This window comes from Peromyscus californicus, unplaced genomic scaffold, assembly GCF_007827085.1.
Source record: "Peromyscus californicus insignis strain IS unplaced genomic scaffold, ASM782708v3 Scaffold_7__1_contigs__length_154581171, whole genome shotgun sequence".
Taxonomy (NCBI): domain Eukaryota; kingdom Metazoa; phylum Chordata; class Mammalia; order Rodentia; family Cricetidae; genus Peromyscus; species Peromyscus californicus.
In genome coordinates, this window is record NW_026294595.1 from 118204274 (window position 1) to 118223163 (window position 18890).

An 18890-nucleotide genomic window follows, 5' to 3' on the forward strand; every position below is an offset into this window, starting at 1 on the left:
TGGATGCCATCTTTCTCAAATGATGATACAGGACAGGAGGAATCATGTGGTTATTGCTTCACACTAAATCGGGACTTTGGTTCAAAATATGGATGAACTGTAAGGAAGACAAGAGGAGAGGAAGAGTTGGAGGCCTCTGGGTAAGGAAACCTTGTCCAATGGGTCACGTGGCACAGTGTAATGATAAAAGAAAACATTCTTGGCAGAAATGAGCTGGTGTGTGCAGCTCCAGACTGAGGATCCCAGGTTGATCTGTCATTTCACTAAAAATGTTCCAAAACCTTTGTTTCCCTTCTGGATTCCTCTCTGCAACCCTCTTGATGTCTCACTTGGTTTTCTTAAATGAATTCAACAAAATTAATAATGTGGTATGCTGAAGACTGCAGTTTGATGAAAACCATCTTGCAATGCCTGCTTACACTTATCTGGCAATTTTGGGGAACAGCTATGTCAGTGAAGACAGTGTGCTTTGTGTGCTAAGCATGTGTCCATATCCATCAATCCTGTGTTTCTTGTCTAGACTGTGATTTTGTGCTAAAAAGGGGGGGAGGAGAGTGGAGTGGGTGTGGTTGGATAGGATATGTTGTGGCAATGTTCTAAACTCAGTTTCTCTCTCTCTCTCTCTCTCTCTCTCTCTCTCTCTCTCTCTCTCTCTCTCTCTCTCCTTCCTCCCTCCTCCCTCCCTTTTCTCTCTCGTTCCTAAGAAAATGCATCTTCTGATTATCCAATTTATGGCAGGATTTTGAACTTCGGCGTTGAAACGTAAACAATGGAAATATACTCCATAACAACTAAATATTTAAGCTGCTTAGAGCAATGATCTTTCCTTACAGTAGAACTGGTCTACTTCCTCCTACTCGAGCAAGAAGGGGAATTCAGACCTCAGCAGTTTACAGGACCTGGACAACATAGCTGTCCCCTTGCCTACTCAGCCTGAATTATCCTGCAGGCGAAGACACTTAGCAGGAATTTTGACCCAGCTCCTGGAATGGGTGACTACACCTCGTTAAACTCTCACTCTTGGTCCTGATGTAGCTGCAAGTCAGGGTCTAAAGATCTGTCTCCCAACATGAGCATCGTGCCTTCCCCCTCTTGCAGTCTTGGGATGCAGGTGCACCGCTAACTCCAGAAGAGTCTCTTCTATTAGCCATCACAGGTGTGTGTGTTGGGGGAGGGGGCAGCCCGGACTCCCGCTGGACTACCAGATGTTTAGTTTCTGGCCTGCTTGGAGCATGGGGAAAAGAACCTGGAGAAAAGCTCCTTTCCCGCCCCCATGAGTCACCCCTAGAAAGATGCTCTTTCCAGCTTAGGATTTGCCCAAAGTGGAGGGGGCGGGAAGGATCAAATTCGCTTTGTTATTGGGAGAAAGGTGGGAGGGGAAAGGAAGGGAGAAAGAAGTGAGAAGAGGTAAGAGAGGAGAAGGGAAGAGAGAAGAGAAAAGAGAGGAGAGTTGTTTTGCAGCTGGAGACTAGTAAGGAAGAGCAACAGGGAGCGGCCGGGGCCCCGCTCCCCTCGGGGCTTCTGACAGCCGCACGCACCGTAATTCCCTTCCCGGAGCTGTGCAGATTTCCACAAACAATGACATCACCGGGCGCCGCCGGCGGGTGGTAGCGGGGGGATTTTCCTAGGCGCGCGGCGGCCAGGCGGAGCAAAGGCGCTCTGGGCTGGCGGGGGCGCGGGCAAGCGGCGCCCCCGGGGACCCAGGCAGCCAGCTGGGCGAGGGAGGGCTGGGGCGGGCGGGGGCGGACCCGGGGCGGCCCGGGGCGGAGCCCGCTGTTCCTCTAGCCTCCATTGGCCGCTGGCGGGCGCGCGTCACTCGGGCTGGCGCTCGCCTCCAGCCCTGTGGAATTGGATCCGAGGAGGAGCTGAAAATGCAGATTTAGCATCAAGCACAGACATACACTAGCTCTTTCTCTCGGGTACACATAGCTCCGCACATTCGCACCCCTGCCAGCCAGCCAGGCTGCGCGACTCCACGGCTTGCCTGGCAGCCAGCTGCTGGTGGACAGCGCACAGATTTGCTGTTTGTCAAGCTTCTCTTTTGCCTCGTTTGCTATAAAAAGATTTTTAAAAAGAAAAACAGAAACAAAAACTACATACCTATTTTTTATTTGCATCTTCCCTCCTTGTCCCCTGCTCCACCCGCCTGCGCGCCTCGCAGCCCCACTTTTCACTCCCAAAGAAGGATGGAGGGCGGTTGTGGATCCCAGTGGAAAGCGGCTGGGCTCCTCTTCTGTGTCATGGTTTTTGCGTCTGCTGAGAGACCCGTCTTCACGAATCATTTTCTTGTGGAGTTGCATAAAGACGGAGAGGAAGAGGCTCGCCAAGTTGCAGCAGAACACGGCTTTGGAGTCCGAAAGGTAAGATTTCCCCCATGCATTTCACATGTTGTTTCCAGAGGAGGGACAGCCTTGCGCAATCTCTTTGCAGATTTGCAAGTTTTCTGTCTTTTTTCGTGCTATGCAGCTATTCTGCCATCGGCTCTCAAACACGACATTGCCTCCGGTGATCTTTCGTGGGTTATGTAATTAAAATGTCCTTCATCTGTATTAGAAAGGTCAGCGAAATAATTTGTTGGTGTTTGACTTGGTGGGGGGTGGGAAATAGGACCGCACCTTGCAAAGGATGCTGTGCGCCCGGGCTGCTGTCCGAGGTACCAAGTTTTCCAGGCTGCCTGGGGACAGAGGGATGGAGTCCAGAGCAGCTGGGCTTGACGTCGACTGCTTTGCCAGGGAATTCTCCCCGCCCCCACACCCTGGAGGAAGAATAGTTTCCCACCAACATGGCTCAAAGATTGAGCGTTGCAGTTGACCCCAGTTTTCCGACCCACGCCTAGAGGAGGACTTCCCTCCCAACGACTTTGGTCCCTGCTTTTTTCAGCGGACAAGAGCTTTCTGACTTGGAAACATGGATGGGGTTCTCTGTCCAAAACCCGTGTGGAACTTTTGCACTCCGGCCCCTGCCCACGACCTCCCACCCTCAAAGCGCACTCCTGTTTAGAGAGTTCTTAATTCCCTGCTGTAGGACACCTCGGCGCCAAAAGAGATGGATTCTGAGGGGGATTCCCCACGGAGAAGTCGAGGTGTCCTCTCCTAATATGTGGGCAGCCAGCATGGTTTTCCCGGGAGAGCACGGGGATCCCCATTCCAAGAAGTTGTCCGAGCTGAACTGTTGGGGCACTTGGATAGGGTTTTGGTCTTCGGGTGCCGCTGGCCACCTCTGGAGAAGTTAGGATACTTGTCCTAGGGGGAACAGAGGAAAAGAATGCGCTTGCGGGGGGCACGCGTGACCCACTTGTTCTTCCTGAAAAATATCTGTGTCCGAGGTCTGGAGTGTCCTTAGCGGACTTGGCACTGCTGGGGGAGAGTGGGCATTTGAGGAGAAGGGAGAGGGAGGGGATTGGAAGGTCAAAGGATGTAGCTTGGTACCCGTGGACCAGGAGGACGTCAGTGGGGTTTTAGGCCCTATCCCCTCCCTTCTGGTCTCACAAGGAAACCATTGTGAGAGAGCAGTGGGCTCTCTTCTTGGAAGGGCAGGCAGCACAGGCTGGGTCCCTTCTGTCTGGACTTCGTATGCCTCTCACTGGGCTCCCAGCCACCATGAAGACTCCTTCAGGAGCGCAGGGCTCCCCCGCCTCCACTTACCTGCGCAGCAGTGCGTTTCCACCACTGCTGGGTTTGGCAGCAGGTCCTGAGTTTGACAAAGGTCCTGGAGGAGGCGCGGGTCTGCGGGTGGCGCGCGGGCGGGTCTCACACACACAGAGAACTAGTTGCTCCAAAGAAGTGTAGGTGAAGCGAGGTAGACCAGACTCCTGCTGATGGAGCAGTCAGCTGGCCTTCCTAACTAGGGCCCACGGAGGCTGTTTCCAAAGACATCCAACACTGGAACCCTCCCCACCTCACTCCCCTCCCCCCAAAATAATTAGCAAGACCCAGGGTCCTAGCGCCATTGGATATGATCGATTATGGTTAGCTGATAAGCTGACAGTGAGAACTTTCATATATCATCGTACTTGCATACTTTTCCTTTCGAAAAAAAAAAGATTTCTTTTATTATCAGTTGTGTGTGTGCAGCCTAGCAGAGGACAGAGGCATCAGATCCCCCTGGAGCTGGAGTTAACAGAAGGTTGTGAACTGTTCCATGTGGGTTCTGGGAACTGGATGCACACTTAACTCTGAGCTCTCCCTCCAGTCTACTTAAATACATAAGTTCAAGGAGAACTTAACAGTCATGATGGTGAAATTGACGCTAGGCAAAGTATAGACATACTTTCTCCCCATTATTTCTTGGAGAGGAGTCCACTGATTTTTTTTTTCAATGTAAAGCTAAAATTCCCATCTCTGAAGAGCAGGCTTTCATTTTACTCTCTTTCACTCTATTTCCTTATCCTCTCAGACAGTACCTCCTAACCAAATCCTGTGACCTGTGTCCTGATGCATATTCAGGAACTAATCAGTGTATGGCAAGGTTCCTCTGCCTGAAGAAGCTTCATGGTGTAGTGTCTGCTCCCAAGGAGCCCTCTTTCCCTCCTTTGGATCCATGTGCTGCTGATCTGTCAAGACCTAGACCTAAATCTTGCCAGATGCTACAACCATAAAGAGCTTTTCCTCTCCCAAATGTCCACAAGGCAGGGACAGCTGGTACCCTCTGTTCCATCCTCAGTCACTCTTGTAAATAAGTGAAAGTGAGGCCGGTTTGTTTTTCCACTGGGCAGTTAAGTATTCAGAGCTGACATCATCTGTATTCCTGGCTTCCTCACCTTAACCAGCACACTGGTGTGCTCCACAACCCTTAGAGAGCTTATTGGCCTGGTTTATTTATTCTGTGTCCCAGGTGCTGTGCTCTTTGGTCTCATTGCACTGCTCTGTGCTTGTCCCAACTTTTGTCATTTGTTTTGCATTTGGAACCCCAAGACATCCTTCTCTGTGATTGTTCTAAGCTCTAGCAGCCTCCTAACATTTTCCTGCTCAATGTTAAGGATGAAAGATTCTCAGTAGTTGGTTATTCATACACAGGAAGGGACAGCGATGCAGATGGGGGTAGCCTTCTGTGTTATAGGTTATCTCATCCTAACCTCACAAAAGAAATAGAAATAGCATCAACCTTAGTTCTCAGATGAAATTCAAAGCTCTAAGGTATTAAGTAACTGCCTAATGTTGACAAAGGGAATAACCCAAATATAAATCTAAATTCACTTGACTAGAAGCAGCCTTCAGGAAGCCCTGACTGTCAAGAATTTTGCTTTGGAGGTACCATTTTGTAAACATGAAAAATTGCCCTTCCATTTTCTTCCATTTTTACCTTTACTCTAATTACCATTTGTTTGCTGTTGATATGTGAACATGTGCCATTGACTACTGGGCACATCTGTATGCTTCTTCAGAAGATAAAAACTTAAATAACCTGCCCTTTCCTACCCCTGATGCCACATGCTGTGCTGGGCATTAAACCCTGGGAAAGGTTTTGATGGTGATTTAATGATTTCATCCCTAGAAGACCATTAGTAAATACTTACGTTTCCTCCAGTAAATGGAGTAAAGCACATGTCTAATTTCTTTCTGTTTTATTTTGACCTGGTCTTCACCCCAAAACATCTCCATCTGAGATGCCATGTCTAAAAAATTAGGTAGTGATGGAACTGACTTCAAACAACACCTCCACTTCTTAGAACACTGTTTTTTTTTATTCTTCTGATATGGAAAATAAAAATTACTTATCAAATTAATAACATTCCATACCAAACAGTTTCAGCCAATTTTGAGGGGTGGGGAATATTGGGCAAAATAAGAAAAGGGTTAAGTTTTTATAAGAGTTAACATTTTAAACACTGTTAGGTACTTTTGTTTTATTGTAATATGTTTGGGTTTTTACCCATGGAGGTCTAACTCTGGGGTGCTTGCCTAGGTAACATTGTACGACCATTTTCATATGTGTATGAATATTTTTCAAATCTAAAAGCAATCTACTAATAATTGTGCTAGTAGGTAATAAAAATAAATTTTGGATCATTGTATTTTATGGACATATAATTTAACTTATGAGAGAACATAATTTAATATTTTCACAAAATGAGCACACTTGTGTCAAGAGCACTGAAGTCAAGAAAGAATTACTATCAGAAACCCTAAGGCCCGCTATTGCTTCATTGGGTGCTTCTGAGGTTAGGCAAATGTAAACATTGCTTTGGGGGATACCAAGTCCAGCTGGCACTCCATATCCAGGTGGCTTCATATCTGCTCTCAACCAGAGATGGGTGGAAAATGTTTTAAAACCAAAGGTACATCTGTACTGAACAGATGTTTCTTACCTTATTATGTTTCCCAAAACAATTTGTTTACTATTTACATAGCATTGACACTGCATTAGGTGTTACAAGTAAGTAGAAATTATTTATAGTATTTGCAGAAGTATGCATGCTGACTACATGCAAATCATACACAATTTTATATAAGGGATCAAGTATTTGGGACTTAGGTAAACACCAGAGATGCTGACGCTAGCTCCCAGTAGATGCTAATAGGCAACAGCGCATGTTTTTGGCTAGACATGCATGTGTCTTTCTGTTGGAAATTACTAGAATGGATTCCATGAGTCATGCATACATTTGAGGTTAGGAAGTAGTTGTTTTTTGTTTGTTTGTTTGTTTGTTTTGTTTTTTATTGCTATGTGTCCTGGTGACTTACTGCCAACTTGACACAACTAAGAGTTACCTGGGAAGAATAAGTCTCAAATGAGGGAACTGCTTAAATTGAATAGACCTGTGGCCAAGTCTGTGGGGAACTATCTTGACTGTTGTTTGATGTGGGAAGACCCAGCCCATGGTGGAGGATGCCAACCCCCAAGGTGTTACTAAGCTGTATAAGAAAACTTGCTGAGTATGAGCACAGGAGCAGTGTTTCTCAATGAGTTTTACTCCAGTTCCTGCTTGAGCTCCTTCCTCAACTTCTTTCATCGATGGGCTGTGACCTGGAATTGTAGGCAAAATTAACCATTTCCTTCCCTGAGTTGCTTTTGGTCATGATATTTATCACAGCAACAGAGAGAACACTATGTGACAAATCACTACACTATGCATCCCATAGAACTGCATTGAATCTGGTCAGTCTCAGTAGAGTCCTTTGCTATAAAATCCTAAAAAGATAAAATCAAGGCATCAGCCAGCAGTGTCCTCATCTAGAAGCATGATAATGAATAAACGGCTACCAGGTGCATATGGATTTTCAGAAGCATTTTGTTCTTCATGGATATAGACTTGGGATCTTCATTTCCTCATTGGCTCCTGTTTAAAGCAAGGCTCAGCTCCTAGAGGCCACCTTCACTTACTCATGGCGAGCCTCCTTCTACAGGCTTTTACATTCTGTAACCATTCAAATATCTTCCTTCTGTAAAGGCCCTTTATTAGGTCAATCAACATGATTGGGTCAGGCCCACCAAGATAATTCCTCTTCTCATTTTTTTTTTCTGAAAAAATGATTTGGTAGTCTAAATATGTTTGATTTTTACCTCCAACTTTTGTAATCTGATTTCAGAAGTGAAATCCATCCAATTTACAGTCCCACCCCACATTGCCTCACTCGAGGGAGGAGATTATAAAGGACATCAACAGTGGGAAACAGAAGTCTTGGGGTACCTCTCAGAATTCTACCTACTACAGACAAGCAGCCACAAGGTCTCTCAAAGCAGTTATAACATTGTACATGTCCACCAGCAATTCCTGAGGGCTCCAGATACTCCACACTCTCACTCATATTTGATATTTCACACCTCTTTGCTCTTAGCCATTCTGATAGGGTGTGGTCATACCACCTTCCAGTTTTCATTGCAGCTTTGTCTGATGAATAGCTAGAGTAAAATGTCTCACAATATGTTGTGCTTTGGACACTCTTTTATTCAGCATTTATTCATAACTGGTCAGAGTGCTGAGAATAAGAGACTAAGTGATCAGCCCTAAATGGGACATATACTTTAACCCTACCCTCACCAAGGCTCAAAGAATACCATGGAAGAGGAGGTAGGAAGAATGTAAGAGCCAAATGATGGGAAGCAGTGCTCTGAAATGCTGTCACAATCATGAACTCACAATGGTTGTGATTACTTGTATAAGACCTATAAAAGATCAAGCCAGCCCAAATTTCATCACAGATGAGGCAGATGATCTCCAGACCTCTGTTCCTTATTAAGGAACTGTTGGTAGTGGATAGTTGCTGGGACTGAGAGAATCACTCTTTTTTGAAGATGCAACCTCTGGTAGGTTTCTAATGGATGGCCCCACACATATGCACATATGAACAGTACTAACTGGATTTAGTGAGTTATTACATATAAACAAAAAAAAGGCATGATAATGAGAGGAGACTTGCAGAGGACATTCAGAGAGTTGTAAGAGGGGAAGTGGAAGGTAGATATGATCATATTTCATTGTGTACATTTATAATATTCTAAAAAATTTAAATAAGTAAAAATATTAGGGTTGCAAAAAGCTAATGTACTGTGTGTGGGAGCTAAGAACAGTGCTGGGTGCATAGAATTAGATATCTTTTGTTGGTAGTGGCAATAATCATACAGTGGTCTAGTAACACCCTTTTACATAAGGAAGCAGTCATGTGTTGACTTGCAGTATATCGTGGAAGTAATAGACCCCAGCCCAACAACAATCCATCTGTGGATTAATAATAGTCCATGAAATGGCCCAGATCCTAGATTTCCATGAAGTTGGCTCATTATAGACCATGGTAATTGTTGCAGCTAGCCATTCTGTCTTCCTTAGATTTTGACTGACTAGCTGCCTTAGAGAAGAGAAAAATTCCATTAAGCTAATCCAAGCCACCGGAGATTCAGTCTCTAGAAAGTCACCTGTAGGAGCAGCTAAAACCTTAGTCATCAAACTCACGACCCCTTTTCCTTGACCTGTGCTAATACACATTTCTCAGCCTGCGTTATAGACAACCCTGACCATGCAACATTTCTAATCCATCTCATGTAAATAGAAAAAAAAAAAAAATGTGTTCTTGGCCCATGCCTGATGCACTAAAAGAAAAATCCCTAACAAATGATTCTTCACGTTCTATTTCTTCTGAGCCTGAGTGATACTGAGAAGAGCCACTTTGAAAGCCAAATCATGACAGTTAACATAGTCACAAGATGAAAGGAGTCCAGATTTCCGATTGCTGACCCTGAAGACTTTCCATGAGTGAGAAAAAACTGTTAAAGTAGGGCACTGAGATTTGTGGGTTTATCTTTAGAGCAGTCAGCATTACCCAAGCTAATAGGCCATCAATAAATATCCCCTTTTTATGTTGTTAGAGTCAGTCTCTAACCTTCCAACTAAACCAAGACAAATCACAACAAAAATAATCTTCCAACGCCTTTGAGAGCCCCTAGGTTATCTCATGCTGTCAGTGAACTCTTTAAAGATTTTTAATTTGTTTTCTCTAGAAAGAACATAAAAGTCTTTCAAAGCTCCATCTGCCTACTACAGCCAATAAAGCTACTCATAATAGATGCATAATATGTTCTTCTTTGGTGACAAAACTCTTGGACAACCGATGATAATTTGGCCATAAGCACAAAAACAATGTGCTGGAAGGAGTGTGATTCCACAAACTACCCCTGTAGGATCTTTTTCTCTGTAAGACAAAGTTGAGTCAGGAAGTAAAAGCAATTGGCAATCATCAAGTGGGCCATTGGCACACTTAGGTTTCCCTGCAATTCCCAACTTAGGAATTAACAGTAGTGAAATGGAGGAGATCTTTGCACAGAAAAAATAAAGTCTGTGATTAAGGCATGATCAAATACAGAAGGAGAGAGGATGGTGCTTCTTAAGTAAATGAAACTGGGAATCTAGATCTAGTTCAGGGCATCTTACAGCTATAGATCATGTTCAACATGGTGCTGAGTGAGGCTACAGTTGAGTATGCTATAATTATACATTCAGCTATAACTTCTCAAAGAAGCCAAGCTTAATTTAAAAAAACAACAGAAAAGTAAGGTTTAAATTTTTTCTCCTGTTTCACATTTGCATTCAGATCTGTCATTTGGAAAAAAAAAAAAAGCCTTTACTGAACTTGTATATTTTCATTTTCATTTGCTATCTAAATAATGTGACAGTCAAGAACAGAAGTTATGTTTGACTTTCTTTGTTGAAGTGTATTGGTTATAAATACTGCTCCCTGGTCTTCAAGATCACAAATGGCTAAGGAGTCAAGAGTCATTAACACAACTGAGTTAATGCTGCTACCCTACTGGGTATGAGCCGGTGAAACTAACATAAAAAAATTACACTGACTCGGCAGATTGTTCTTGTCTCCAAGCTAATTTGGCTACAATGTTGTGAGGAGTGTGATATCCTGAGATCTTCGGGAGAGTGTAGTCAAATAAAATAGGCCCTTACATTGTGTGTGAAATAATTGGCACAAACTGTGACATGGAGTGAGACAGAACTTCACAAGATACTGATAGTAGACTGACAAGGACAGAAAGAAAATGGCAAGATTCAGGTCTCTCTTCTTTTATAACTTTCAAATTGACATTAAATTCCATAAACGTTCATTTATTTTCCTAATTTTATTATCTTTAAATATGCCAAGTAAAAGAAGCCCTACAAGAAGCATTTAAAAACATTATCTTAGGTATCATTACTCAGAGATGACCATCACCAATCATTTCAATGCAGATATCTAATGATGAATATGTAGAGAGAAAAGAGAGATGAGCAACCCACTTACAGAAGTAGAGTCACATCATACATACTTTAAGTTTTAAACCATCTGATTTAATCACTATAGACAATAACAACAGAGAAGAATAAGAGGAAACTAAAATTATTATGCTTCAGATAAATTTGCTATATAAAGTATATTTTCAAATAAATTTCCCAGAATTTAAGAAAAAATACACATATAAGATTTATGAGTTTGTCATTACATATTGAGGAGAGAGAATATGTAAATATCTGTTTAATTACACATTTAATTATTTAATTGCGTATTTCAAATTGTAATGAGTATAGACTCATTTGATTTGCCAAATGGGAAAATTAGGATGCTAGGACTTTCCCTTGCCTTGCTGCTTATACTGATCAGTGTTTGTTAGATATGTCATTTCTGTATCATGTCATATAAAATTGTTAACTTTCTATTCTACATAAAGCCATAATGCATAGTATTTCTTACACTTATTCCATCTGAAATTCACTTCTAATTCCACTACAAATCATTTTGCCATGCTTCTTCAAGCTGAAATTATTCACTCTCATTAAAATTTTTAGTTTTATTGAAAACAAAGAGAGCAGCGTAAACATAAAAGGACAACTGTCCTCAATTTGAGATTAAAAAATTAAAGAGGGAAATGGACAGTGAAGTTCTATTTGTTAAGCAATTGGCAACCATCAAGTGGGCCATTGACACACTTCTGTTTCCCTACAATTCCCAATGTAGGAATTAATAGTAGTAAAATGGAAGAGATCCTTGCACACACACAAAAATAAAGTCTGTGATTAAGGCATGATCAAATAAAGCTGCAGAGGAAGATGTGGTAATGGTATTGCTATGGTTTGGATATATGATGTCTCCATACACTTGTGTTTTGAGCACTTGGTCCCTAGATGGTAGCACTGTTTTGAAAGGCTATGGAACCCTTGGGGCATAGTGCCTAGCTAGTAGACATGGGTGGGCCTTAGAGGATTTTAACCCATTCTTGCTTCTATTCTCTGATTCCTGATTTACTATGATGTGAACAGCAGCTGCCTCATGTTCCTACCATTATAAACAGACTCCCCGGCTGCCAATAGGCTGTATTGCCTGAAACCATGAGCCAAAAGGAACCCTTCCTCCCCTAGACTGCTCCTGTCATGTATTTTGACACAGTGGCAAGAAATGTAACCAATACAAACATCCATTTAGGAGTTATCATTATTTCAAAGGGTGGGAAATCAAAATCAACCTTTAGAGTAAGGGCATAGAGGATGGGGCTCAAAGGGAAACAAAATTTTGGACACTGCTCATGGGAACTGGAGAGACAATTGAGGAAGACTTACAATGATTTGTGGATAGTGCTGGGATATGTGGATAATTTGGGAGAAAGAATTAACACCATAGAGTTATTTTCTAAAGAAACACTCAGATTGGGTGTGAAGAAAAAGGAAGTATTGACACTGGAGATAACTAGAGCTCTCTAATGTGCAGTGGACCTCAATGTTGTCCTGTCTATAGAGGTATTTATATGACAATTTCACTTACACACTAATTGATCTTTGGTAGTTTCTCTGACCTGGGACTGACATATTCTCAGAGTAGAATGTAAAGATGAAGAGGTTGATGTGCACTAAACTGTAAGACCCACAGGATTCTGAGCAGGAGCCTTCATAACGAAGGTCAGCTGTGGATGGTCAAACAAATGGGAATACCAAATGCCAATGATTCCTTCCAGAAATATGGTGGTGGTGAAGGGAGGGAGGAAGCAGTGTGGTTGGGTATGATTAGAATGACTCTTATGAACAATGATTTTTAAACGCTTGTCACACCACTGGCAGATTGCTACTCTACCAAAATATTGTGACATTCCTCACTAATTGAGTCTGTATTATTCCAACTGGTTTATCCAGAGTCATTTACATTTTCACAAATAATAACTGCAATTATAGAATTACAGCCTGTCGGAGAAGGAAGAGATTTTTAGAAAAGTATTGGTTTTACCCTTCATTTTACACATGAGGGAAAGGAGATTAAATATGATACTTATGATGTTTTATTTGTTGTTTGCTGGTTTATTTTGCTTGGATATTTTGTTTTGTTTTCTTTGTTTTGTTTCATTTTTAACATAAGAGTTCCGTATATAGTCCAGGCTAGCTAACTCATTACGTACCTCAGAGTGGCCTCAAATTCATGATAACCCTCCTACCTTGGCCTTCTGAGACTCCAGGCATAAGCTACCATGCCTATTGCAATAGTTGTGTTATTGAGTACTTGTGTGGTGGTTTGAATGAAAATGGCCCCCATAGACTCATATGTTTGAATATTTAGTCACCAGTGGAACTCTTTGGGAAGGATTAGGAGGTGTGTCCTTATGAAGGAAGTATGTCACTTGAATGGGGCATGCTTGAAGTTACAAGACATTCACCATTCCCAGTGTTCTCTCACCTCCTGCTTATGGATCCAGATGTGAACTCTCAGCTGTTCTTGCCACCATGCCTTTACTCCACCTATGATGGACTCCAATCCTCTGAAACTGTAAGCCCAATTAAGTGCTTTCTTTTCTAAGTTACCATGGTCATGGTGTTTCATCACAGTGGTAGAAAAGTACCTGGGACAGCTTTCAGTGACCATTGAGTCATGTTGCTTATCAACTGTGCTTTGGAGACACCAAGCCAGCTTTGCAGGATGAAGGAGACAACAAACTAGACCAAGTGATATTCCTGGGAATGATGGGCCTTAAGGACTACTAGCCATTTCAATTCATTGAGCTGGTCACATCAATTCACTTCAGACCTCCCCAATCTGCTTTTTGTGATTTTACTCCTGAAATATTTATGAATTCTGGCTTTCTAAACAAAGCTGCTCATAGATTCAGAGATTCCAGCAACAGCCTGTTGGATTTACCTTTGGTGAAAGACAGCATAGGAATCTATATATTTCTCTGAGTATGCTCTTGGTGAGTTTATTAATTATTTTTTCTGTTGCTGTGCTAAAATAGCTTGACCCAAAACAACTTATAAAAAGAAGAGTTTATTTGAACTTACAGTTCCAGGAAGATAAGAGTTCATCACTATTATGGCAGGAAGAATGACTGGAGCAGGATGCTGAGAACTCACACCTTTTACTGTAAGCACAAAAAAAGGAACTGTACATGGTATGAGCTTTTATACTCTCAAAGCCCACCTCCAGTTACATACCTCCTCCAACAAGGCCACACCTCTTAATTCTTTCCAAACAGTTCCATCAACAGGGGACCAAATACTCAAACATATGAACCTATTGGGAATATTCTCATTCAAACCACCATAGTAACTAACACAGTGCTGTGCATTCAGGAAGCACTCAATAAATATCCAAATAAATGATGACAGAGACCTGAAAGCTTAGCACTGCCATTTGTTGCTCTCTGTGGAACATGCAGGTATGCCATGAGATGCTGTTGCAGTAAAGAAAGCTAAGTGAGCAAAATATTTGCTGCACAAGTGTGAGGACTAAGATCAGATCCCACAACCATGTAGGAGAAGCAGAATATGGTTGGCATGCTTGTAGCTTGAGTCCTGGAAAACAGAGACAGACAGATTCCTGGGCTCAGCTACAGCCAGTCTAGTTGACTTGGTGGGTTCTAGGTTCAGTGAGAGACTGTCTCAAAACATAAAGTAGAGAGTGATAGGAGAAGATAGTTGAAGTTGACCTCTGGCCTCCACACATGCAAACACAAGCAAGCCAATCTGTGTGTGTGCACTCATATACACACTCATTCACAGAAAATAAAGAGAACTAGGCATACAATAAATGGTAATCTGGTGACCAGATTTTGTGACTGTATTAAGTGGCTTCCAGTTGATTGATTGCTCTTAATAGCCTAACATTCTGTGACTTGATTGTTAATTAAGAACTTAGTGACAGATGGGTAAAAGGTGATGCACAAATACTATCTTTGTTTTTTAGCATGTTCTTGGCTTCTGTAAGGAAAAACATAGCTTCACCCAATATCAGCCATTATCTTTCATTGTAATTGAGGTTCAGGCACAAGAAGATGGTTGACGTTCAAAAGTCAACTCTAGTTTATTTCTGATGACTACATTTCCATGCACCATCAGGCAAGACTAGGAGGAGGCGAAAAAGATCTGGCAGAGCCCAAAATATGGAGCAAAGGTGAGAAACAAAACCATCTGTGATCGTTTGAAGTCTGAAAGCATCACTTTGTGGTCAGAGGAAGATAGGTTGAAGAGGGAGGATGGGATGAAGAGAAGGATGGGATGAAGATGAAGGGTAGGATGAAGAGAAGGATGGGATGAAGAGGAAGATAGGATGAAGAGGAGGATGGGATGAAGAGGAGGATGGGATGAAGAGGAGGATAGGATGAAGAAGAGGATAGGATGAAGAGGAGGATGGGATGAAGAGGAGGATGGGATGAAGAGGAGGATGGGATGAAGAGGAGGATAGGATGAAGAGGAGGATAGGATGAAGAGGAGGATGGGATGAAGAGGACGATGGGATGAAGAGGAGGATGGGATGAAGAGGGAGGATAGGATGAAGAGGAGGATGGGATGAAGAGGAGGATAGGATGAAGAGGAGGATGGGATGAAGAGGAGGATAGGATGAAGAGGAGGATGGGATGAAGAGGAGGATAGGATGAAGAGGAGGATGGGATGAAGAGGAGGATAGGATGAAGAGGAGGATGGGATGAAGAGGAGGATGGGATGAAGAGGAGGATGGGATGAAGAGGAGGATGGGATGAAGAGGAGGATGGGATGAAGAGGAGGATGGGATGAAGAGGAGGATGGGATGAAGAGGAGGATGGGATGAAGAGGAGGATGGGATGAAGAGGGAGGATGGGATGAAGAGGAGGATAGGATGAAGAGGAGGATGGGATGAAGAGGGAGGATGGGATGAAGAGGAGGATGGGATGAAGAGGAGGATAGGATGAAGAGGAAGATAGGATGAAGAGGAGGATGGGATGAAGAGGAGGATGGGATGAAGAGGAGGATGGGATGAAGAGGAGGATGGGATGAAGAGGACGATGGGATGAAGAGGAGGATGGGATGAAGAGGAGGATGGGATGAAGAGGAGGATGGGATGAAGAGGAGGATAGGATGAAGAGGAAGATGGGATCAAGAGGAGGATGGGATGAAGAGGAGGATGGGATGAAGAGGAGGATGGGATGAAGAGGAAGATGGGATGAAGAGAAGGATGGGATGAAGAGGGAAGATAGATACCAGCTGGAAGGTGTCTTGGATGGTTGTGTCTTCAGGGAGGTTTGGCCAGCAGTGGAAGCTAGAAATCAATCACCCCAGACAGTTAACTGGAAAAAAGGAAAGAACCAAAGAATGATTATGGGATGTTTGGATCAGTTAGCAACAAAGTAAACAAGGGCCACAGTCACACCAGGAGAAGGGGGGTAGAATGTTCAGTTCATGTGCTAAGTGTGTACTGAGTATATCCCATAGGCAGGTATGATGTAGGCCACAGAAACATGGACTCTGAGACCAAAAAAAAAAAAAAAAAAAAAAAAAAAACCATGGTTCAGTCCCTTGGGTATAACGAAGGTTCTGAAAAATGGGAGAAAAAATCAAGTTCAGGTACCACTTTTTGAGCCTTTTCTTGTGTCAGTGACTAAGCTTCATTGACCAAAGAAGCTACATAGTCAACTTCAGAGTCAGTGTGGGAGGAAGCTAACTCAGAGAATGGATTTAGGGAGACAAAACAAAATGAGGATAATTACCATGGCATTCTAATACAGGACCCTCTGATGGTCACCATGTCTCTGGATTATTCCATTAAATGGTGAGAAAGTTACAAAATTTAACCAGCAGCACCATTTCTCCTTGGTTGGGGGTTGGTTGTTCTCTTGGAGAACATCAAATCTCTAGCCCTTCTTCCAGCCCCATGTGGATAAATCATGAACCTAAGAGAACACTTACAAGGCAGAGGAACATGAAAAGCATTGGCATGTACAGGTGCTATTGTAAGGACAACTCCAGCATGGGCCAAGGGGATGCAGGTGGGGAGTCAACATCATCTGTTACAGAGAGTACATAAAGCTAGATAAAATACAGGCCCTTTATTTAAGGAATTCCAAAGAGAAGTTCTTTTCCAAGCAAGTAGAGCACTGGTGAGTCTCCTTGCATGTGAGGCAATGACCGTCAGTAGAACGGAAGACTTCCTGGAGCAGGCGATATCAAAATCATATCAGTTAGGTTGGGATCTGTAATTTGTATAGATTAAAACGAAAAGAAATTTATAAATGAGGATACAGGATGTGTAAGAAAGTATCCAGGAGTCTTAAAGAGACTACAATAGCAATAGTTGTTCTGACTAGATGCTAAGAGACTAGGAGATGAGGTCAACAAAGTGGGACAGGGCCAACTCAAGAGAAGTTTCTCACCATAAGCTGAGGTGTTTTCATTTCACAGCTAGAGGGAGGCATTCAAAGATACTTAGAAAGTTTAAAAGAGTGGCCACATACAGGAAATCCTAGAATGATGGATGAGCTAACAGAGAAAGGGAGGGGGGCTAGATCTCAGCCTGTACCGTTTGTCCCACAGAATCAGCCACATCTCAACAGCAGACAGCACTTCTATTTTGATAGATGATGTTACTGGGAAGTCGGGTTATGTATCTTTTATCTCATTGCCACTGGCCGATGACATCAACGATGCTAATGCTTTGATTAATTATTGTCCTCGAGTCTCAATGAATAGCTGTTGGAAGCAGCCGGTTATATCTATAAAGTTTAATCCAGCTAAAAACAAAATACATGTAAGTACATTTTAGAAGACAGACTGTCACGTGGAAGCCAAATTTTTTAAAGAATGGGGGAACCAAAGAGCTTCACTGGGATGCCAACCTACCTTAGAGACAGGAGGCTCCCTGATACACCAGAGAGATAATGTTTGTTGTAAGTTTCCTTCTGGGATGCTAGGTAGATGGAAAGAAAGGCTAGTGAGTGGGGCTTTAGTCAGATACCCTCTATTTGTGTCACTACCTGATTAACATCATCCTAGACTTGATATGTCCATGTTCAGTTCTTAGGCATAAATCACAGTTTGAATACCATGCAGGCTGTGTACTCAGTATTAAAACAAAGAGCAACTCAGCTGTTTCATCCTGCTGTGGTCCCTGTTAGAGGGAAGTGTGGTTCTTAGACTCACAGACAGTATGAACTGTCTTTCACGGATAGCAATTGCTTAGGTGTAGTCCAGAAGTGGCCAAGGTTGACTAGAATCATGTGTTCCAAGGGTTTGCCCAATGACTTTCCATTACTTTTAAGTTCCTTATACATTAACCATAGAAAATCTGCTAATTTTGGAAGAACAATATTATTTTATTGACAAGTCTTTGTTAAGCCCTGTGGAGATGAGGAACACTCAAAGTGATAGATCCTACAGACTGGATAATGATAGATTCAACTTTATATGCAAAGCTTATTATTAGTTCTTTGGGTAGGTTGGTGAATTCACCTAATCTGATGTCTCCATTTGGCTTTTTTTTTTTTTAAAGATTTATTTATTTATTATGTATGCAGTGTTCTGCCTGCAGGTATGCCTGCAGGTCAGAAGAGGGCACCAGATCTCATTATAGATGGTTGTTAGCCACCATGTGATTACTGGGAATTGAATTCAGGACCACTGGAAGAGCAGCTAGCACTCTTAACCTCTGAGCCATCTCTCCAGCCCTCCATTTAGCTTTTTAAAACACCAGCTTTATGACTTGGGGAGTAAAAACCTCATAGCACTCAGTCTCAAGTTCTACATGCAAATAAACTTATTAGACCACACTAACCTTATGTAACACCCTAACCAGATGCAGCTGAACGCTGTCTTCTATGGTAGCTACTTACTCAAAGCAATGATAGCCTGCTCCCACTGGCCTCATGTTGACATAAGAGCTAGAGACACCACAAGTAATGAGGCTGCTTTACTGTATGAAAGACATCTGTTTAAAGAAGCTGTCGAGCCTTCCCCTAGCAAAAATCATATTTACTTTATTCATCTAAATAATGTGGTGTGCTTGTCTTCTGTATGAAATTATCTCGTGCTGCTTCTCATTGATTGAGTTTTATGAGACAGCATATGATTTTATGTGCATCCATATGCCACTCTGCTGAGAGTGGAATGTCCTCTTGTTGAATGGTTTCAGTTACTATACCCCTTTTATAGTTCTAGTATCATGGATGTACTCAAAATATCCATTTCT

General features: G+C 42.6%; 1 protein-coding gene across 1 annotated transcript in view; it reads left to right on the forward strand.

The window, feature by feature from the left end:
* The first annotated feature begins 1830 nt into the window (after window positions 1–1830).
* The window catches only part of Pcsk2 (proprotein convertase subtilisin/kexin type 2), a 244891-nt gene continuing 227831 nt past the window's right edge, over window positions 1831–18890 (forward strand). The window contains exon 1 of the mRNA XM_052725490.1: window positions 1831–2360. Coding sequence (XP_052581450.1) covers window positions 2187–2360 — 174 coding nt within the window. The 5' untranslated portion in view covers window positions 1831–2186. The remainder of the gene's footprint in view (window positions 2361–18890) is intronic.